We start from the raw sequence: 23,291 nt of genomic DNA, 5'->3' as shown, positions 1-23,291 counted from the left end.
ACAGCAACAATCACTGATGTCACTCTGAACATTCCAACCAATCAGAGCTCCACTTACGGAACTTTGAGCCGTGACCTTCATCAGTGTGCAGCGCTGCTCTGTCTTCAGCCGGGCTGTGCACTGTAAGAAATTTCCCTGTAAAAAAACATTAATCAACTGGCAGCTGGGTTACCATTTTCTTACTGTTAAATTAACATTATATGACTGTCAATAAAATTGACAGGATTATGCTGTTAATGAAGAAAACTGTATGAACCTGTTTTTTCAGTAAAAACAGTAATCAACTGGCAGCAGGGTTGCCATTTTCTGACTGTTAAATTAACATTATTTGACTGTCACTAAAATTGACAGGATTATACTGTTAATTTGAAAAATTAACAGTATAATTATGATTATAATGAAAAAAGGGATGAACCTGGACTAAATGTTTGTTATGTTGCTGTTTGCACCGTGAGCAAAGGGGATGTTATATTTCATTGGGCAGATGTGTTTCATTCCATATGTAAATTTACTATGTCCCCTATTTGTTCAAATGCTAAACACAGAGAGCAGCTTCTGTTTGTGACTTCAAGACACTTGTTACAATATATCAAGTTCAATGGAATGATTCATTTCTATTGTAAATTGTCTCCTGAGTTGAACTAGGGATCTTGTTTAAGATTTCCACAAACCGTTTGTTATAACCAAAAATAACAGTTAGTTCACACAGAAATGTTTTATTTAAAAAAAATGCATAGTGAGGTAATGGAATGAAACATCCCCTTTACTGAGGGTGCAAATAGCAACATACCAAAGGTTTAGTCCAGTGCAAGTCATTGTGGGAAAGCGGGCGTCTCTACAATACACTTTGTTGTGCTTACTTGATTTATCTAAGGCAATCCGGTTCCTTAATTCTACTGAATTAGTACCGAGTACTTCCGGTTCATCTCGATAGGAAAGGAAATTTCCTATGCAAAAAAGACTGTCTGTCTGTCTGTCTGCCCGCCCGCCTGTGTGTTTGTGTGTGTCTGTGTGTGCGTGTGTGTGCAGGGCCGCCCATAAGGGGTATAAAGTAAGAAAGCTTTCTAGGGCCCAGCCACTTGGGGGGCCCATGGTCTTTGGAAGCCAAGAACCTACCTAGATAACCTTTATTTTTAGATTTTAAGATATGTATGTCCATATCTATTCAGAGTTGGGTGTTTACACAGAGCCGCAGCTCCGCTTAGGGCCATTTAAAAAGCAGTAGAAAAACAGAAATGTTCAAAATGTTTCAGATTGAGCACAGCAGAGTGTAACTGTCATGATCCCGCTTGGGCCCCTTGGCTTTGTGTGTGTTTTCCCTTTCACCCTTGTCTTTGTGCTGAGCTAATTGCAGGGGTGGAGCCAGGTGCGCTGGAGTCAATTACCTACATTCACAGCTGCCTTCAATCATCGTCAACTGCTCTACATATACCCGGGCCTACCTTCCAGACACTGCCAGATTGTAGCTTCTGTTTTCACAGAGTTAGTTCTCTCTCTTGCTCACCTGTTTACAGCTCCGCTTTTTTGCACTTTTTCCTGGCTAACCCCTGTTTCCTCTGCCACAGTTCTCCCGGCCTGACTCCAGCACCAGCACTACTCCCCGGACTCCTCCTGCCTGCCTTCTCTAGCCTGCTCCCACTCTGCCCCATGGACTTGCCCCGTTGCTCTCTCCCTGGACCCCCATGCCAGCCAGTTTTCCTTCCCGGATTACGGTCCTAACACCCTGCTGGTTTCTCCTCAAATAAATCTTCTTTTACTTATACTGTCTCCGCGCCTGTGTCCTCCAGACCCAACCGTTACAGTAACTGTTTCAAACATAATCCATCCTATAAACCCTTTGTGTGCCAAATGGTGACGAGATTGGGTTTTGATATTAAACAGTTTTGTCTGGATTATATTTCCTGAATCGTTCCACATTTACCTGCTACTTGTGTCTGGGTGTGGCTGTGAAAAGTATTTGGACCCCATGAAAAAACAGGTTGGGTACCTTTTGTAGTTCTTCTATATTCTTATGAACAGGACAGGCTAGTTACTCTGTCATTGTCCTGAGTCTACAAACAGGTTTAACCTTCCTCTCCCGTTTTGAGTTTCAAATGCATAAAAGAACCACTTACATTTTGTTTATTGCATCAATATTTCTTGACTTTGTCAGGAACCTCTATTTCAACAAAAAAAAAAATCACTTAATTATAAAATGCTCTGGTGGAAATTATAACACTGGTGGTGTTAGGGTCGTTTTCGACCCGGTTATAGAATAAGATGTAAAAAAACAATAACTAGAGCCAAAACTGAAATCATAAGTGCACGGTCAGCCAACACAATGACAGTTAGCTCCTCTCCCAATCATGCGACCTCTGGGGAGTTCTCATTTTGACTTTTTTTGCCCTTATACCTGCATAAAAGCGAAACAAACAGACGGGCATATCCAGACATGTGAGGTCAATTCAGCATAGAGTTGGTGACTTGCAGAGTGCACATCTCCTATTTGCAGTATTCAAAAATGAGGAGATATACAGTGAGCCAAGTTCTGGATCATGTTTTTGGTGAAAACGGCCACCTGATTCTAAAAATAAGAGGTGTCAGGTCTGCCGAAGCACTAAGGACAGAAAGATAAAAGTATTGTGCTTTACCTGCAAGAAATATTTCTGCAAAGAACACTGAAAGTGTTGCCCTTTGCCACACATCTGTACACACAACCAAACATATGCACACAGAGACTTTTACTCTGTTTTTTTTTACTAGTTTTGGAACTAATAATTGATTTTGATTTGCTGTTGTTTATTTGACCTTACAAATCTATATTTTGTGTTGTGACTTGTTCTAGTTTTCATTGTGTGTTTGTATAATGCTGAAATAAAAGTTTTTGCCGTTTTCTGAAATAAATATTTATGGGTCGTAATTGACCAGTAACACCATAGATGTTAAAAAGGTCAATAATATTAATATGAAAAAATAAATAAAACAAATTTAGTTAAGACATGTGTTCTCATTCCCCTCAGTAATAATCAGGTAACACAACAACCAAATATTTATTTATATGATTCTCTTGAGGTTCATTTTACCATTTTGTTTTATTGAAATTGAGGCGAATACTGACAAATGCCAAGCCTCCTACACCAAAAATAATATTTTCATGGATAAGGAAGCCTAAAGCTGGGAACACACCGCATTGGCCGCCTGCGGCGGTTGGCCGCGTGAATGCAGGAGGTTCGCCGCTTGGTCATATTGGGCCATGTTCACCGCAGTCGCCGCCGCGGCCAACCGCCGCCTCATCGTAGGCAGCGGTTGGCCGCGTGACAGCAGGAGGCTCGCCGCTTGATCATATTGGGCCATATATTCCTGACGCAGACGCCGAGATCAGACCCGTCACACTTACGGTGCAACAACAACAATAACCTGGTCCAGCTGTGCCAAAAAATACAGATGTAGGTTCACTGTGTAACCAGCGGCAGTCTTGTCACAAATATCATTAAAACAGCCTGAACACTTACCCCGATCTCAAATACACACACATTAACAGCAATTCAGCAACATACTAAACACATTAACAACAGCAGTGTGTGCTCAGCAGCACAAATAAAGGCAGACATCAGCCTACCTGAAAGTGAAAGTGTGCCGGCTGACGGAGGACAACACCGGTGCTTCGCTGTAGCCTACCATATGGAATTCCACACGGACACTGCCATCAACTTTGGGTTCATATTATCCTCAGGACCAGCACACAGCTGGGTGAGTTTCACTATGCTAACCGGCGCTACCTTGGCTAAAGTACAACCAACAGCTAAACAGATGCAAAATACACATATTTGCAGAATGTATTGGAAGCCCAATGTCCTCACTCCACACGCCCACCTCGTCTTGCAGACCACCGCCACCGGGCAATCTCATCGCTGATTGGCTGTGGAGGCGCGGCGCCCAGCGGCGCTGCAGAAAAAGATGAACATTTTCATCTTTTTCTGCGGCGCACAAGCCTTCGATTCACGCTCCTTCGATGACTCAATTTCTATGCGCCGCTAATGGCCGCGCTCCCGATTCACGCGCCTCTCATGAGGCGCGGCCACGCGCCGCGCAAGCCCCCGCCGCCGGCCGCTGGACGCCGATTATTGGGTGGACGCGCGGCCACGCGCTAGTACATTGACTTTGTATGTAATCTCGCCGCGCGGCCAGTGCGGTGTGTTCCCAGCTTAACAAGGTAACCAAGAGATGAGAAACAAACTGGATGATAGACAATTGTTTTTTTACAGCTGATTTCAGACACGGGTCGAAACCGACCCGCTAACACCATGGATGTTAGCAGAAAGGAGGAAGGTTAACATGGATTTGAAAACGGGATTACTATTTTTAACTGACGGGATTTTCTACACCGTCCGGTTGTGTGTTAACCACCGCTACTTTGAATGACTGCTCAGTGCCGAGCCCGTCTGCAGCAGCAGCCGACTGTTTTTTTTTTTTTTGGACTAGACGGATACTGAGTTGAAGGAGTTTTTTTTTTAACCCAAAGACAGTTGAAGGTAGGCCTACTAGTGTTTTATATGCCGTCTATGATGCCTACTAGTGTTGTATATGCCGTCTATGATGCCTACTAGTGTTTTATATGCCGTCTATGATGCGGACCAGTGATATGACATTGAAGGGATTAGATTTTTATATTAAACGACTCTGCTTGAGATTTAACATTACCTCATAAGACCTACTGGACTCTATAGCGGTATCGATACGCTCAGACGTTGTTGATTTTCGGGTTTTGAATAAAGCGGAACCGGGTCCTTAATAGAACCAGGTTTCGATCCCCATCCCTACACACGTTATTTTATTTATTCAAACCATGTAGCCTTTAGGGGGCAAACGTGCTCGGGCACAGAACATATGGCCTAGTGTGAGCATTAGTAACATGCCCAAGTACGTTTGCCCCCTAGAGTCTAGTGTGTTCTCCCAGTGCTCCTGCTCCGTACACTTCTTTGGCCCTGACCCGTTTGGAAGGGATGGACTTCAGCATTAAAGCTAACCTTTAATAGTGGTCTTAAAGCCACTACGAGTAAGTCGGCACGTTGGCGACACCTTTGAACAAAAGCGGTAGTATTATTACGACGCCAGCTGTCGTGAAGCTGTTTTCTAACTCGTGCAGGGCGTTCAGATTCAAATAATCAGGAAGCAATATGGTGCGTGTCCGTGTGTTGAAAGCAAAGTGTGAGGGCACCGGACTCTTTTCGGCTCCGTGAGTCTATGGGTGACACATCATCAACTAATGCCAGTAAGTGCTAAACACACCTGATTGCAATGAGTTGATGCATTGTCACCTCTCACGGAGCTGAACGAGTCCGTGTCCCCACACAAAGCGAATGAACGAGAGATGGCAGTTAGTTAGTATGGATCACGATGAGGTAATGTGTTTATGTTGTAAATAATGACTATTTCAGATGAATAATGGTCATCTGATGATGCTGGTGAGGCAAAGTAAACTTTGTTTTAGTAGGCTACCGCCGTGAAATTGTGTATACGTTGCTTGGCAACGCCCTCCCGCCCGACTATCACTCTCCCTTTTCGCTTTTCTTCATTGCATTTTCTTTTTTTTCCTTTATGGTTCAGCCCCGTTATCAGTCATTATGACGACAAACAACTGTCTCAAACAAGGCTCCCGCTCCCCTTCCCTCACCTGGAGGGATAGGCTTCTCAAATCGCGTAACTGCGCCACACTGAAATCTGTGACCAATACGGATATGTGACCATAGAGCATGCACGCGTGAACCGAAAATCGGACTGGGTGTACGACCAGATCAAATGCAGTAATAAAAACTATATAAAAACGTCTTTCTTTGCACTGATGGTCTCGTTTGCTGTTAAAGGTAATTTATGATTATGAGAGGAAACATGAGGCTGTTTAAAATATATTTAAAAGTTACTCGTTGCCGCTTTAACTTTTCAATTAAAAATACTCTCAGGGGGGCGCCCTTAGCTCAGTTGGTAGGGCGTCCCCCCCCCCATGGGCCTTGGCCAGCAGAGGACCCGGGTTCGATTCCAGCCCGCGGTCGTTCTCTGCATGTCACTCCCCTCTCTGCCCCATTTCAACTCTGTCTCTACACTATCAATAAAGCATAAAAATGCCAAAAAAATATCTTTAAAAAAAAATGTAATAAAAAACAAATACTCAGGAAGTCAAGAAATAATATTTACCGATGTAGTTAATCTGTGCACAGTTTTGATTTCCAGCACCGTTAGGCTGACCAGCATGCCAGTCATAGAAGTCAGTGCTGGAGCCATCAGTCCACCTCCACTGTCCTTCCTGGAAGAAATACTGAGTTACTAACACAATCACAGACCACTGCCACCCATTAATGTGGTAACAGTACAATCAATAACAAAGGCATTGGATTACAATTTGGATATGGGCTTCCAGGTTTTCCATTTGAAAAACACATTATTGGTTTTAATCAGTAAGTAAAAGCTGACTGTCTTCTGAAATTACTATCATGCATGTGCTACTTCTGCAATCCACCACATGGTGGCGCTGTTGTTCAGCCCCAAAAGAACAAAGGCTGGAGGCCACGCCCTTCAAGTCTATTTGATTTGAAATGTCCTGGGGCCGGTTTCCCGATAACGTCATCTCTTAGCGAGCTACGAAGACTCCTACGTTATGACTTACCAAAGTTGTTTACCTCTGTAGTCGTGGTTCCCGAACGGTCTCTTAGGAGAAACACTCCATACGTCGTACGTACACTGCTGAAATCGATTGCTCAGAGTTCGATTTTCCATTTCCTGCTTATTTCATGCGAAGCTGCATGACAAGTCTTTGCGAATAAAAGATTACTAGAAATCCTTCTAAGCCGAAACATTTATTTAACACCTCTTGCTTTATAATCTAAGTATCTTTAAGAACAATAATCACGTTTCGTGGTGGGTCAGTAAGGAAACTGAAAGTATAATATCGCCAATGGCCTATATCAATAAAAACAGACGGCCCAAACAGCGTCCAAATGAGCTAAAATCCTAAATACAATAAACAGTAACATGGCACACTTATTTTAAGGTAAGCTTTAATTGATTATTCATTCATTTTTTCACACGTTTACATGTTTTGAGGCGGAGAATCCGATGCACACTGCGGAGCTGTCAGTTGAGCCGGCTCAGCTGACAGCTCCGCAGTGTGTGGAACACAGTGCGATGGTTCTAGTGTTAACCTTGGTCGAACGTATTACCATAGCCTATAGGCCTACTGATTTAAAAAAGGTAGCCTAGGCTATAGAAAAGTATAGAAACAGCGGAGGAGATTAAGATTGTTTCCAGCAATTATTTTCTTCATGAATGACTTGTGGCAGTTCCATGCGCAACAGGGATGTCACTCGTGTCCGTTTTACGCATGGTGCTTACGGAAGGAAATGTGGGGGTCTGTAGTAGCCAAGCCTATCTCTGGCGATGCCACAGCGATCGCAGGGACTTCACTTGTCATTAAACTTATACATCTGACTGTATTTCATATCAAAGGGACACAGCGATGACTGTATTAAATATCAAACTGATAAAAACGATCCGACTGTAGGCTGTAGTGTATCACGTATAAAGTAGCCTATTTTCATATTGACGGACATCGCATCCAATCAGTTAATGCTGATTGTCAAGTCAGTTAGATGACTATGTAGGCTACTTATAGTTTGAACACTTTGTGAATCAGAGTGAATGGTATTCTGCTAAAATATATAGCTTACTTTAAATGTGATATGTACGCTATATACAGTTATCGTTTTTAACAGTTTGTTATTTAATACAGTCATCGCTGTGTCCGTTTGATATGAAATACAGTCAGATTTATTAGTTAAATGACACAAATGAGAGCTGAAACATCCCTACGGTAGAGCTAAGAAGGCTCTGAGGGCGCTCCAGACCAACCTTACCAACGTAGGACGTACGAAAGAGATTCGTAGCAAAGAACGTTTCGGGAAACAGGCAAAATGTTAAGTAGGAACTCTACGTAGGGGTTACGAATGACGTAGCGTTAAGAAGGCTCTACGAAGGCTTTGGGAAACCGGCCCCTGCTCATTGTGCACTACAATAAAGCCTCTGGGACCATATGCCATTGCTTAAACTGAAAAACAGTTCTACTTTTTCAAATTTCACTGAAATGCCAAAGTTGAATAAAGTGAGGAGATATGATTTTGATACGACATTAATTTCTTAAGTCTACTAAACATCTCACATCTTTTGCATCAGTTAACCCAATCCAGGTCCTTTTATCCGAGCCAAGGGTTCGCCTGATCAGCTTCCTAATGGAATCGTTCTCGCCTCGACTGTGTATGGAGACCAGGGGCCTCATTTATCAACCGTACTTACGCACAAATCTGTGCGTAAGTAGGGCGTAAGAACATTGCCACGCAAAGTATGGCATTTACCAAAATGTACTTAGACTTATGAATGTGTGTAAATGTAAGCACAACTCTGACCATGCTTACGAACATAATCTAGTGGTAGAATAGCGATATTACAAGCACAAAGCAAAGCATTTAAGAGTTTCAACGTCTGCATTAACACTAGAACCGCCAGCGTTCTCTTTATATCTATAATCGCCACGCGTCAAATCCACCCGTGCATTTCTAGGGTAATATAAAGTCATATATTTGTTTGTTTAATCATCATCTGTGTTTTGGACCTCTTGTTTTATAATCTAAGTTTCTTTAAGAACACTGATCACGACTCAGTAATGAAACTGAAGTAGATATAATATCGCCAATACATCAATGAAAACAGATGGTCGAAACAGCGTCCAAATGAGCTAACATCCTAAATGCAATAAATAGTTATATGGCACACTTATTTTTAGGTAAGCTCTAATTGATTATTCATTAAATGTGTCACCTTTACATGTTTTGAAGCGGAGGATCCCTCCGATGCTCTCTGTGCGTCTCAGCACTCAGCTGTGAGCTGGACTCGCCAATCACTCATTTCACTTAGTAGGCTAACTCTATTGTTGTTAGGAGCTTATCTTCATCTCTTTTTTATTGAAAGAGTTTATGAATGACTGCACGTAAAGTTGTCAGATCGCGGCAAACAATGCCGTTGCCTTACAACTTGCTCGAAAATATCACATTTTCCCATGCAGCAAGCTTTCTTTTGTTTTAATGCCTGCACTAAGTGCGCCAACAAAATATGTTTTGCTTCGATTCAACCTCGTTTACAAGGGTTTCCATTTCTGTGTTGGAGAAGTTTCTTTTCGTTACCCTCGGCTCTTTACCATTGTGGCGGAGAGGGGTAAACCACATTCAGATGGTTGATAAAGGGATGTGTTGTGACCATATATGGTTAATTGGAGGCGTTTCTGAATGCAAATGGAATGAGCGTGAACGAGCAAGACACTTAAGAACATGTGGGATTTATCAAGATTGATGACTTACTGGTGTGCGTACGATAGGCCAGCGCACGTTTGATAAATACCGATTTTTTTGTACTTAAGCACATACTAAATTTCATTCGTAAGAGTGAATTTAGAACCTTTTCTACGCACTGTTGATAAATGAGGCCCCAGGTGCCCACCAAAACCTTTGCAGATTGTCTGATGAGGGAGACAGAGACACAGATGGATTATAGTCCATTTGCCCATTCTAGTCAAATTAAAACTGAACCCATGTTAAAGGGACTGTGTGTCAGTGTCTGTCTGTCTGTCTGTCTGTCTGCCTGCCTGCCTGCCTATATATAACTATATTGATTGAATATTATCACTAATTAATTACAAAGTCTGTGCAGTTTGAGGATAATAACGACAAATGTGAAGTTGATACTGTGCAGCAGCTTTAGAGAACCTGCAGCATCGTCCTCATGTGTCACCCGACAGGAATGAGTCCCAACTAGATTATCTGAGACTTTTAATTAGAACAATAACAACGCCCTGTTATTCCCCTGAAGCTGGGAACACACCGCACTGGCCGCGCGGCGAGATTACATACAAAGTCAATGTACACACACATACACACACAACCCGCCCACACACACACACGCACATATGTATCCATGGCCGTGCATATACACACTCACGCCGGCATATCAACATGTAGCCTAGAGAAAACCCAAACAGATTTTCCCTTTTTCCAGATTTGTTTTCATAATACCTCTGATATTGTTGTGATGTTTAGGGAAATGTTTGGAAGTGTCAGTTGTCGTATTTAGTTTGCATTGTCTCTGCATATTCACTCATCTGCAGTAGTCTTCCCTGGCTTTCTCTCCTTCTCTCTTCTATAATGTGAGTCTATTCCTTGCTCCTATTACTAAAAGGTGTCTCATTAAACTGCTGTCATACATTTTATCGATGTGTTGGAACTTTCTCCCTCTCTTTCTCTCTCTGTCTTTTCCTTCTTTTTTCCCTTCATCCCTCCTTTCCCGACAGCACCGCCAGCCAGGTTTCACGTGTCTTGTAGCTCAGCAGACTCACCCGAGTGACGTCGGGAGGAGCTAAACGCTGATTGGCTATCGCGGCGCGGCCGGCGGCGAAAAGTTCAATATTTGCAACTTCTGCAGCGGCCGCGCCGCCCCTGGCCGCGCCGCGTGAACCGCTCGCCGCCGATTCGCGCGGCGGCGCTCGAAATACATTGACTTTCTATGTAAACTCGCCACGCGGCGATGTGCAGTGTGTTGGCACCTTTAAACCTCTGACCCCAGATCAGACTGAGCTCATCTTATAATCACAGCATCAACATTCAATCCCACACAGGGGCCTATTGCATAAAAGTGGAATAAAGATATCCAGGATGATTGATAAAGCCAGCCTTGACAAAGTCTAGCCTGGGCACTTTGGATTAGTCAGTTGAATAAACGCCAATCCAGGATCAAAAGGGCCCGCTTTGTCAAGCCAGGTGTAAGTCATTCTGTTAAGTGCCAGCCCACAGCTTTCAGAAGTAGACCCAGAGATCGAACACAGATTTACTGATGGAAAAATGGAAAAGACGGCCCATTTTCCCACAATGCCTTGCTAGTTTAAACCGTAAGTGAGGGGGCAGTTCATTTCATACAGCAGGTGTATTCTCTGCTAACTCATCTTGATGTCCCTGCATTGTTTTATGATAAAATAGTTGACAATGAGCAGTCTGCAGGTGCATATAACAAATGTAATATCATGGAAAGTCCATTCAAAAAGTGAAACTTTCATAGATTCATTACACAAAGTGAAATATGTCAGGCCTTTTTTTTTGGATGATTGATTGATCATGGAATAAAAAAATCCAGTATCTCAAAATATTAGAATATTACTTACAACCAATCAGAAAAAGGATTTATAATACAGAAATGTCGACCTCCTGAAAAGTATGCTTATTCTAGATTAATTTCACTTCATGTGTAATGAATTTCTAGAATATATTTAAGTTTCACTTTTTGAATTCAATTACAGAAAAAAATAATTTTTTCATTGATATTGAATTTTGTTTTAGATGAATTTATTTGACCCACATATGCAACGTCATCTGCCATCGATGATCAATTGTATAAATATAGCCTGCAATATGAACAGAGTATCACATAAATTATTATAATCATTGCATCTTAATGTAATTATAATTAAGTTAATTATAAATGGTTCAGGTTAAATAAAATAAAAAATAAGAACTATTTAACTAAATGACAATGCAGTCTTTTATGTGGTACCTTAAAACAGGCTAATGCAAATAAAGCAGTACACAGAAGGTCATGGAATAACTGTTAAACACCTTGATTTCAGATCGGAGTGACAGCTGACTGAGCCAATCAGGCAACAGAATAAGTTTATCCTTTACGTTTAGCCTGGTCGGGACCAGGCCAAACGTAAAGGATAAATCTCCATGGTAATTTATGTCCCTCCGCTTTTATGCAACCGGATCATGGCTAACGCAAGCCAGGATAACCGAAAAATCCTAGGTTAATCCCTTATCCTAGTTTTATGCAATAGGCCCCAGGAGAGTTTCCCAAATAACGTTTGTGTTTGAAAGCGGCTCAAATTAATCTATTCAACCGTTTCTCCAACAGCAACAATCACTGATGTCACTCTGAACATTCCAACCAATCAGAGCTCCACTTACCGAACTTTGAGCCGTGACCTTCATCAGTGTGCAGCGCTGCTCTGTCTTCAGCCGGGCTGTGCACTGTAAGAAATTTCCCTGTAAAAAAACATTAATCAACTGGCAGCAGGGTTGCCATTTTTTATTTTTTTTTAGATATTTTTTGGGCATCTTTATGCTTTTATTGACAGTGCAGAGACAGAGTTGAAATGGGGCAGAGAGGGGAGTGACATGCAGAGAACGACCGCGGGCTGGAATCGAACCCGGGTCTGCTGCTGGGCCCGGCCCGGGAGGGGGACGCCCTACCAACTGAGCTAAGGGCGCCCCCAGGGTTGCCATTTTCTGACTGTTAAATTAACATTATATGACTGTCAATAAAATTGACAGGATTATGCTGTTAATGAAGAAAACTGTATGAACCTGTTTTTTCAGTAAAAACAGTAATCAACTGGCAGCAGGGTTGCCATTTTCTTACTGTTAAATTAACATTATTTGACTGTCACTAAAATTGACAGGATTATACTGTTAATTTGAAAAATGCAAGCAGTTTTTACCGGGGCCAAGCGTCCCACGCGACTCGGGATCCGGCGGCGTCGTCCGCGGCGCCGGCCCCTCTCTTCACGGAAACAGGGGATGTAAAGTTTTTGAATGTGGGATGTTCGGTTTGGGAGTTACAGACCAAAAAGCTAAGAACTAGCATAGAAATAGGCTATAGTGGATGAGGAGATATAAACTTTTTGTGTTTTTGGCGCCTCCTTATGGCGAGATTTTCCAATTTTTTTTATGAACGCTAATAAGGATAGCACCAACGTACGTCTAAAATTTGGACTCGATATGATGTACAGTTTTGGATTTATGAATATTTACGAACAAGGTAGTACAAGTTAGCTAATTTTCAAATATTCAAAGCGCTACCATTTCGTCATCGAAGGTTGTATCAAAATTCTTTCGCACAAGTTTTTTCCGTGTGGGTCGGTAGATGTTTTGTGCAAAGGTTGGTGTCAATTGTGCAAAAATTGTGGGAGGAGTAGCGAAAAATAAGTTTTTCAGTTTTCGCGATTTTGCGAAAAATTGTTCCATACGCAAATGGGCGTGGCCTATGCCAAAAGATGCAGCTGACTCCAGTGAATCTGTGGATATAAAGTTTTTGACTGTGGGATGTTCGGTGTGGGAGCTATGGCGTTTTCTTTGGTGTAGCGCCACCTAGACACCTAACACAATCACAGACCACTGCCACACATTAATGTGGTAACAGTACAATCAATAACAAAGGCATTGGATTACAATTTGGATATGGGCTTCCAGGTTTTCCATTTGAAAAACACATTATTGGTTTTAATCAGTAAGTAAAAGCTGACTGTCTTCTGAAATTACTATCATGCATGTGCTACTTCTGCAATCCACCACATGGTGGCGCTGTTGTTCAGCCCCAAAAGAACAAAGGCTGGAGGCCACGCCCTTCAAGTCTATTTGATTTGAAATGTCCTGGGGCCGGTTTCCCGATAACGTCATCTCTTAGCGAGCTACGAAGACTCCTACGTTATGACTTACCAAAGTTGTTTACCTCTGTAGTCGTGGTTCCCGAACGGTCTCTTAGGAGAAACACTCCATACGTCGTACGTACACTGCTGAAATCGATTGCTCAGAGTTCGATTTTCCATTTCCTGCTTATTTCATGCGAAGCTGCATGACAAGTCTTTGCGAATAAAAGATTACTAGAAATCCTTCTAAGCCGAAACATTTATTTAACACCTCTTGCTTTATAATCTAAGTATCTTTAAGAACAATAATCACGTTTCGTGGTGGGTCAGTAAGGAAACTGAAAGTATAATATCGCCAATGGCCTATATCAATAAAAACAGACGGCCCAAACAGCGTCCAAATGAGCTAAAATCCTAAATACAATAAACAGTAACATGGCACACTTATTTTAAGGTAAGCTTTAATTGATTATTCATTAATTTTTTCACACGTTTACATGTTTTGAGGCGGAGAATCCGACGCACACTGCGGAGCTGTCAGTTGAGCCGGCTCAGCTGACAGCTCCGCAGTTTGTTATTTAATACAGTCATCGCTGTGTCCGTTTGATATGAAATACAGTCAGATTTATTAGTTAAATGACACAAATGAGAGCTGAAACATCCCTACGGTAGAGCTAAGAAGGCTCTGAGGGCGCTCCAGACCAACCTTACCAACGTAGGACGTACGAAAGAGATTCGTAGCAAAGAACGTTTCGGGAAACAGGCAAAATGTTAAGTAGGAACTCTACGTAGGGGTTACGAATGACGTAGCGTTAAGAAGGCTCTACGAAGGCTTTGGGAAACCGGCCCCTGCTCATTGTGCACTACAATAAAGCCTCTGGGACCATATGCCATTGCTTAAACTGAAAAACAGTTCTACTTTTTCAAATTTCACTGAAATGCCAAAGTTGAATAAAGTGAGGAGATATGATTTTGATACGACATTAATTTCTTAAGTCTACTAAACATCTCACATCTTTTGCATCAGTTAACCCAATCCAGGTCCTTTTATCCGAGCCAAGGGTTCGCCTGATCAGCTTCCTAATGGAATCGTTCTCGCCTCGACTGTGTATGGAGACCAGGTGCCCACCAAAACCTTTGCAGATTGTCTGATGAGGGAGACAGAGACACAGATGGATTATAGTCCATTTGCCCATTCTAGTCAAATTAAAACTGAACCCATGTTAAAGGGACTGTGTGTCAGTGTCTGTCTGTCTGTCTGTCTGTCTGTCTGCCTGCCTGCCTGCCTATATATAACTATATTGATTGAATATTATCACTAATTAATTACAAAGTCTGTGCAGTTTGAGGATAATAACGACAAATGTGAAGTTGATACTGTGCAGCAGCTTTAGAGAACCTGCAGCATCGTCCTCATGTGTCACCCGACAGGAATGAGTCCCAACTAGATTATCTGAGACTTTTAATTAGAACAATAACAACGCCCTGTTATTCCCCTGAAGCTGGGAACACACCGCACTGGCCGCGCGGCGAGATTACATACAAAGTCAATGTACACACACATACACACACAACCCGCCCACACACACACACGCACATATGTATCCATGGCCGTGCATATACACACTCACGCCGGCATATCAACATGTAGCCTAGAGAAAACCCAAACAGATTTTCCCTTTTTCCAGATTTGTTTTCATAATACCTCTGATATTGTTGTGATGTTTAGGGAAATGTTTGGAAGTGTCAGTTGTCGTATTTAGTTTGCATTGTCTCTGCATATTCACTCATCTGCAGTAGTCTTCCCTGGCTTTCTCTCCTTCTCTCTTCTATAATGTGAGTCTATTCCTTGCTCCTATTACTAAAAGGTGTCTCATTAAACTGCTGTCATACATTTTATCGATGTGTTGGAACTTTCTCCCTCTCTTTCTCTCTCTGTCTTTTCCTTCTTTTTTCCCTTCATCCCTCCTTTCCCGACAGCACCGCCAGCCAGGTTTCACGTGTCTTGTAGCTCAGCAGACTCACCCGAGTGACGTCGGGAGGAGCTCAACGCTGATTGGCTATCGCGGCGCGGCCGGCGGCGAAAAGTTCAATATTTGCAACTTCTGCAGCGGCCGCGCCGCCCCTGGCCGCGCCGCGTGAACCGCTCGCCGCCGATTCGCGCGGCGGCGCTCGAAATACATTGACTTTCTATGTAAACTCGCCACGCGGCGATGTGCAGTGTGTTGGCACCTTTAAACCTCTGACCCCAGATCAGACTGAGCTCATCTTATAATCACAGCATCAACATTCAATCCCACACAGGGGCCTATTGCATAAAAGTGGAATAAAGATATCCAGGATGATTGATAAAGCCAGCCTTGACAAAGTCTAGCCTGGGCACTTTGGATTAGTCAGTTGAATAAACGCCAATCCAGGATCAAAAGGGCCCGCTTTGTCAAGCCAGGTGTAAGTCATTCTGTTAAGTGCCAGCCCACAGCTTTCAGAAGTAGACCCAGAGATCGAACACAGATTTACTGATGGAAAAATGGAAAAGACGGCCCATTTTCCCACAATGCCTTGCTAGTTTAAACCGTAAGTGAGGGGGCAGTTCATTTCATACAGCAGATGTATTCTCTGCTAACTCATCTTGATGTCCCTGCATTGTTTTATGATAAAATAGTTGACAATGAGCAGTCTGCAGGTGCATATAACAAATGTAATATCATGGAAAGTCCATTCAAAAAGTGAAACTTTCATAGATTCATTACACAAAGTGAAATATGTCAGGCCTTTTTTTTTGGATGATTGATTGATCATGGAATAAAAAAATCCAGTATCTCAAAATATTAGAATATTACTTACAACCAATCAGAAAAAGGATTTATAATACAGAAATGTCGACCTCCTGAAAAGTATGCTTATTCTAGATTAATTTCACTTCATGTGTAATGAATTTCTAGAATATATTTAAGTTTCACTTTTTGAATTCAATTACAGAAAAAAATAATTTTTTCATTGATATTGAATTTTGTTTTAGATGAATTTATTTGACCCACATATGCAACGTCATCTGCCATCGATGATCAATTGTATAAATATAGCCTGCAATATGAACAGAGTATCACATAAATTATTATAATCATTGCATCTTAATGTAATTATAATTAAGTTAATTATAAATGGTTCAGGTTAAATAAAATAAAAAATAAGAACTATTTAACTAAATGACAATGCAGTCTTTTATGTGGTACCTTAAAACAGGCTAATGCAAATAAAGCAGTACACAGAAGGTCATGGAATAACTGTTAAACACCTTGATTTCAGATCGGAGTGACAGCTGACTGAGCCAATCAGGCAACAGAATAAGTTTATCCTTTACGTTTAGCCTGGTCGGGACCAGGCCAAACGTAAAGGATAAATCTCCATGGTAATTTATGTCCCTCCGCTTTTATGCAACCGGATCATGGCTAACGCAAGCCAGGATAACCGAAAAATCCTAGGTTAATCCCTTATCCTAGTTTTATGCAATAGGCCCCAGGAGAGTTTCCCAAATAACGTTTGTGTTTGAAAGCGGCTCAAATTAATCTATTCAACCGTTTCTCCAACAGCAACAATCACTGATGTCACTCTGAACATTCCAACCAATCAGAGCTCCACTTACCGAACTTTGAGCCGTGACCTTCATCAGTGTGCAGCGCTGCTCTGTCTTCAGCCGGGCTGTGCACTGTAAGAAATGTCCCTGTAAAAAAACATTAATCAACTGGCAGCAGGGTTGCCATTTTTTATTTTTTTTTAGATATTTTTTGGGCATCTTTATGCTTTTATTGACAGTGCAGAGACAGAGTTGAAATGGGGCAGAGAGGGGAGTGACATGCAGAGAACGACCGCGGGCTGGAATCGAACCCGGGTCTGCTGCTGGGCCCGGCCCGGGAGGGGGACGCCCTACCAACTGAGCTAAGGGCGCCCCCAGGGTTGCCATTTTCTGACTGTTAAATTAACATTATATGACTGTCAATAAAATTGACAGGATTATGCTGTTAATGAAGAAAACTGTATGAACCTGTTTTTTCAGTAAAAACAGTAATCAACTGGCAGCAGGGTTGCCATTTTCTTACTGTTAAATTAACATTATTTGACTGTCACTAAAATTGACAGGATTATACTGTTAATTTGAAAAATGCAAGCAGTTTTTACCGGGGGCCAAGCGTCCCACGCGACTCGGGATCCGGCGGCGTCGTCCGCGGCGCCGGCCCCTCTCTTCACGGAAACAGGGGATGTAAAGTTTTTGAATGTGGGATGTTCGGTTTGGGAGTTACAGACCAAAAAGCTAAGAACTAGCATAGAAATAGGCTATAGTGGATGAGGAGATATAAACTTTTTGTGTTTTTGGCGCCTCCTTATGGCGAGATTTTCCAATTTTTTTTATGAACGCTAATAAGGATAGCACCAACGTACGTCTAAAATTTGGACTCGATATGATGTACAGTTTTGGATTTATGAATATTTACGAACAAGGTAGTACAAGTTAGCTAATTTTCAAATATTCAAAGCGCTACCATTTCGTCATCGAAGGTTGTATCAAAATTCTTTCGCACAAGTTTTTTCCGTGTGGGTCGGTAGATGTTTTGTGCAAAGGTTGGTGTCAATTGTGCAAAAATTGTGGGAGGAGTAGCGAAAAATAAGTTTTTCAGTTTTCGCGATTTTGCGAAAAATTGTTCCATACGCAAATGGGCGTGGCCTATGCCAAAAGATGCAGCTGACTCCAGTGAATCTGTGGATATAAAGTTTTTGACTGTGGGATGTTCGGTGTGGGAGCTATGGCGTTTTCTTTGGTGTAGCGCCACCTAGACACCTAACACAATCACAGACCACTGCCACACATTAATGTGGTAACAGTACAATCAATAACAAAGGCATTGGATTACAATTTGGATATGGGCTTCCAGGTTTTCCATTTGAAAAACACATTATTGGTTTTAATCAGTAAGTAAAAGCTGACTGTCTTCTGAAATTACTATCATGCATGTGCTACTCCTGCAATCCACCACATGGTGGCGCTGTTGTTCAGCCCCAAAAGAACAAAGGCTGGAGGCCACGCCCTTCAAGTCTATTTGATTTGAAATGTCCTGGGGCCGGTTTCCCGATAACGTCATCTCTTAGCGAGCTACGAAGACTCCTACGTTATGACTTACCAAAGTTGTTTACCTCTGTAGTCGTGGTTCCCGAACGGTCTCTTAGGAGAAACACTCCATACGTCGTACGTACACTGCTGAAATCGATTGCTCAGAGTTCGATTTTCCATTTCCTGCTTATTTCATGCGAAGCTGCATGACAAGTCTTTGCGAATAAAAGATTACTAGAAATCCTTCTAAGCCGAAACATTTATTTAACACCTCTTGCTTTATAATCTAAGTATCTTTAAGAACAATAATCACGTTTCGTGGTGGGTCAGTAAGGAAACTGAAAGTATAATATCGCCAATGGCCTATATCAATAAAAACAGACGGCCCAAACAGCGTCCAAATGAGCTAAAATCCTAAATACAATAAACAGTAACATGGCACACTTATTTTAAGGTAAGCTTTAATTGATTATTCATTAATTTTTTCACACGTTTACATGTTTTGAGGCGGAGAATCCGACGCACACTGCGGAGCTGTCAGTTGAGCCGGCTCAGCTGACAGCTCCGCAGTTTGTTATTTAATACAGTCATCGCTGTGTCCGTTTGATATGAAATACAGTCAGATTTATTAGTTAAATGACACAAATGAGAGCTGAAACATCCCTACGGTAGAGCTAAGAAGGCTCTGAGGGCGCTCCAGACCAACCTTACCAACGTAGGACGTACGAAAGAGATTCGTAGCAAAGAACGTTTCGGGAAACAGGCAAAATGTTAAGTAGGAACTCTACGTAGGGGTTACGAATGACGTAGCGTTAAGAAGGCTCTACGAAGGCTTTGGGAAACCGGCCCCTGCTCATTGTGCACTACAATAAAGCCTCTGGGACCATATGCCATTGCTTAAACTGAAAAACAGTTCTACTTTTTCAAATTTCACTGAAATGCCAAAGTTGAATAAAGTGAGGAGATATGATTTTGATACGACATTAATTTCTTAAGTCTACTAAACATCTCACATCTTTTGCATCAGTTAACCCAATCCAGGTCCTTTTATCCGAGCCAAGGGTTCGCCTGATCAGCTTCCTAATGGAATCGTTCTCGCCTCGACTGTGTATGGAGACCAGGTGCCCACCAAAACCTTTGCAGATTGTCTGATGAGGGAGACAGAGACACAGATGGATTATAGTCCATTTGCCCATTCTAGTCAAATTAAAACTGAACCCATGTTAAAGGGACTGTGTGTCAATGTCTGTCTGTCTGTCTGTCTGTCTGTCTGCCTGCCTGCCTGCCTATATATAACTATATTGATTGAATATTATCACTAATTAATTACAAAGTCTGTGCAGTTTGAGGATAATAACGACAAATGTGAAGTTGATACTGTGCAGCAGCTTTAGAGAACCTGCAGCATCGTCCTCATGTGTCACCCGACAGGAATGAGTCCCAACTAGATTATCTGAGACTTTTAATTAGAACAATAACAACGCCCTGTTATTCCCCTGAAGCTGGGAACACACCGCACTGGCCGCGCGGCGAGATTACATACAAAGTCAATGTACACACACATACACACACAACCCGCCCACACACACACACGCACATATGTATCCATGGCCGTGCATATACACACTCACGCCGGCATATCAACATGTAGCCTAGAGAAAACCCAAACAGATTTTCCCTTTTTCCAGATTTGTTTTCATAATACCTCTGATATTGTTGTGATGTTTAGGGAAATGTTTGGAAGTGTCAGTTGTCGTATTTAGTTTGCATTGTCTCTGCATATTCACTCATCTGCAGTAGTCTTCCCTGGCTTTCTCTCCTTCTCTCTTCTATAATGTGAGTCTATTCCTTGCTCCTATTACTAAAAGGTGTCTCATTAAACTGCTGTCATACATTTTATCGATGTGTTGGAACTTTCTCCCTCTCTTTCTCTCTCTGTCTTTTCCTTCTTTTTTCCCTTCATCCCTCCTTTCCCGACAGCACCGCCAGCCAGGTTTCACGTGTCTTGTAGCTCAGCAGACTCACCCGAGTGACGTCGGGAGGAGCTCAACGCTGATTGGCTATCGCGGCGCGGCCGGCGGCGAAAAGTTCAATATTTGCAACTTCTGCAGCGGCCGCGCCGCCCCTGGCCGCGCCGCGTGAACCGCTCGCCGCCGATTCGCGCGGCGGCGCTCGAAATACATTGACTTTCTATGTAAACTCGCCACGCGGCGATGTGCAGTGTGTTGGCACCTTTAAACCTCTGACCCCAGATCAGACTGAGCTCATCTTATAATCACAGCATCAACATTCAATCCCACACAGGGGCCTATTGCATAAAAGTGGAATAAAGATATCCAGGATGATTGATAAAGCCAGCCTTGACAAAGTCTAGCCTGGGCACTTTGGATTAGTCAGTTGAATAAACGCCAATCCAGGATCAAAAGGGCCCGCTTTGTCAAGCCAGGTGTAAGTCATTCTGTTAAGTGCCAGCCCACAGCTTTCAGAAGTAGACCCAGAGATCGAACACAGATTTACTGATGGAAAAATGGAAAAGACGGCCCATTTTCCCACAATGCCTTGCTAGTTTAAACCGTAAGTGAGGGGGCAGTTCATTTCATACAGCAGATGTATTCTCTGCTAACTCATCTTGATGTCCCTGCATTGTTTTATGATAAAATAGTTGACAATGAGCAGTCTGCAGGTGCATATAACAAATGTAATATCATGGAAAGTCCATTCAAAAAGTGAAACTTTCATAGATTCATTACACAAAGTGAAATATGTCAGGCCTTTTTTTTTGGATGATTGATTGATCATGGAATAAAAAAATCCAGTATCTCAAAATATTAGAATATTACTTACAACCAATCAGAAAAAGGATTTATAATACAGAAATGTCGACCTCCTGAAAAGTATGCTTATTCTAGATTAATTTCACTTCATGTGTAATGAATTTCTAGAATATATTTAAGTTTCACTTTTTGAATTCAATTACAGAAAAAAATAATTTTTTCATTGATATTGAATTTTGTTTTAGATGAATTTATTTGACCCACATATGCAACGTCATCTGCCATCGATGATCAATTGTATAAATATAGCCTGCAATATGAACAGAGTATCACATAAATTATTATAATCATTGCATCTTAATGTAATTATAATTAAGTTAATTATAAATGGTTCAGGTTAAATAAAATAAAAAATAAGAACTATTTAACTAAATGACAATGCAGTCTTTTATGTGGTACCTTAAAACAGGCTAATGCAAATAAAGCAGTACACAGAAGGTCATGGAATAACTGTTAAACACCTTGATTTCAGATCGGAGTGACAGCTGACTGAGCCAATCAGGCAACAGAATAAGTTTATCCTTTACGTTTAGCCTGGTCGGGACCAGGCCAAACGTAAAGGATAAATCTCCATGGTAATTTATGTCCCTCCGCTTTTATGCAACCGGATCATGGCTAACGCAAGCCAGGATAACCGAAAAATCCTAGGTTAATCCCTTATCCTAGTTTTATGCAATAGGCCCCAGGAGAGTTTCCCAAATAACGTTTGTGTTTGAAAGCGGCTCAAATTAATCTATTCAACCGTTTCTCCAACAGCAACAATCACTGATGTCACTCTGAACATTCCAACCAATCAGAGCTCCACTTACCGAACTTTGAGCCGTGACCTTCATCAGTGTGCAGCGCTGCTCTGTCTTCAGCCGGGCTGTGCACTGTAAGAAATGTCCCTGTAAAAAAACATTAATCAACTGGCAGCAGGGTTGCCATTTTTTATTTTTTTTTAGATATTTTTTGGGCATCTTTATGCTTTTATTGACAGTGCAGAGACAGAGTTGAAATGGGGCAGAGAGGGGAGTGACATGCAGAGAACGACCGCGGGCTGGAATCGAACCCGGGTCTGCTGCTGGGCCCGGCCCGGGAGGGGGACGCCCTACCAACTGAGCTAAGGGCGCCCCCAGGGTTGCCATTTTCTGACTGTTAAATTAACATTATATGACTGTCAATAAAATTGACAGGATTATGCTGTTAATGAAGAAAACTGTATGAACCTGTTTTTTCAGTAAAAACAGTAATCAACTGGCAGCAGGGTTGCCATTTTCTTACTGTTAAATTAACATTATTTGACTGTCACTAAAATTGACAGGATTATACTGTTAATTTGAAAAATGCAAGCAGTTTTTACCGGGGGCCAAGCGTCCCACGCGACTCGGGATCCGGCGGCGTCGTCCGCGGCGCCGGCCCCTCTCTTCACGGAAACAGGGGATGTAAAGTTTTTGAATGTGGGATGTTCGGTTTGGGAGTTACAGACCAAAAAGCTAAGAACTAGCATAGAAATAGGCTATAGTGGATGAGGAGATATAAACTTTTTGTGTTTTTGGCGCCTCCTTATGGCGAGATTTTCCAATTTTTTTTATGAACGCTAATAAGGATAGCACCAACGTACGTCTAAAATTTGGACTCGATATGATGTACAGTTTTGGATTTATGAATATTTACGAACAAGGTAGTACAAGTTAGCTAATTTTCAAATATTCAAAGCGCTACCATTTCGTCATCGAAGGTTGTATCAAAATTCTTTCGCACAAGTTTTTTCCGTGTGGGTCGGTAGATGTTTTGTGCAAAGGTTGGTGTCAATTGTGCAAAAATTGTGGGAGGAGTAGCGAAAAATAAGTTTTTCAGTTTTCGCGATTTTGCGAAAAATTGT

The 23,291-nt window shown here is 41.9% G+C and overlaps 1 protein-coding gene across 1 annotated transcript; it reads right to left on the bottom strand.

Moving 5' to 3' along the window:
• Positions 1–6,145: 6,145 nt before the first annotated feature.
• On the bottom strand, positions 6,146–22,354 carry LOC307262974 (low affinity immunoglobulin epsilon Fc receptor-like; the record flags this gene model as incomplete). The annotated part of the gene is made up of 6 exons (XM_080043994.1): positions 22,237–22,354; positions 19,607–19,741; positions 17,133–17,210; positions 14,503–14,637; positions 12,030–12,107; positions 6,146–6,280 (listed from the first exon to the last, which is right to left on the bottom strand). The coding sequence occupies exons 1-6, from the start codon at positions 22,258–22,260 to the stop codon at positions 6,146–6,148; spliced, it is 585 nt and encodes a 194-aa protein (XP_079900120.1). The 5' UTR covers positions 22,261–22,354.
• Positions 22,355–23,291: the final 937 nt, after the last annotated feature.

Source organism: Ammodytes marinus, assembly GCF_949987685.1.
Source record: "Ammodytes marinus genome assembly, chromosome: 16".
NCBI classification, from domain to species: domain Eukaryota; kingdom Metazoa; phylum Chordata; class Actinopteri; order Uranoscopiformes; family Ammodytidae; genus Ammodytes; species Ammodytes marinus.
This window is presented reverse-complemented; position numbering and strand designations above follow the sequence as displayed.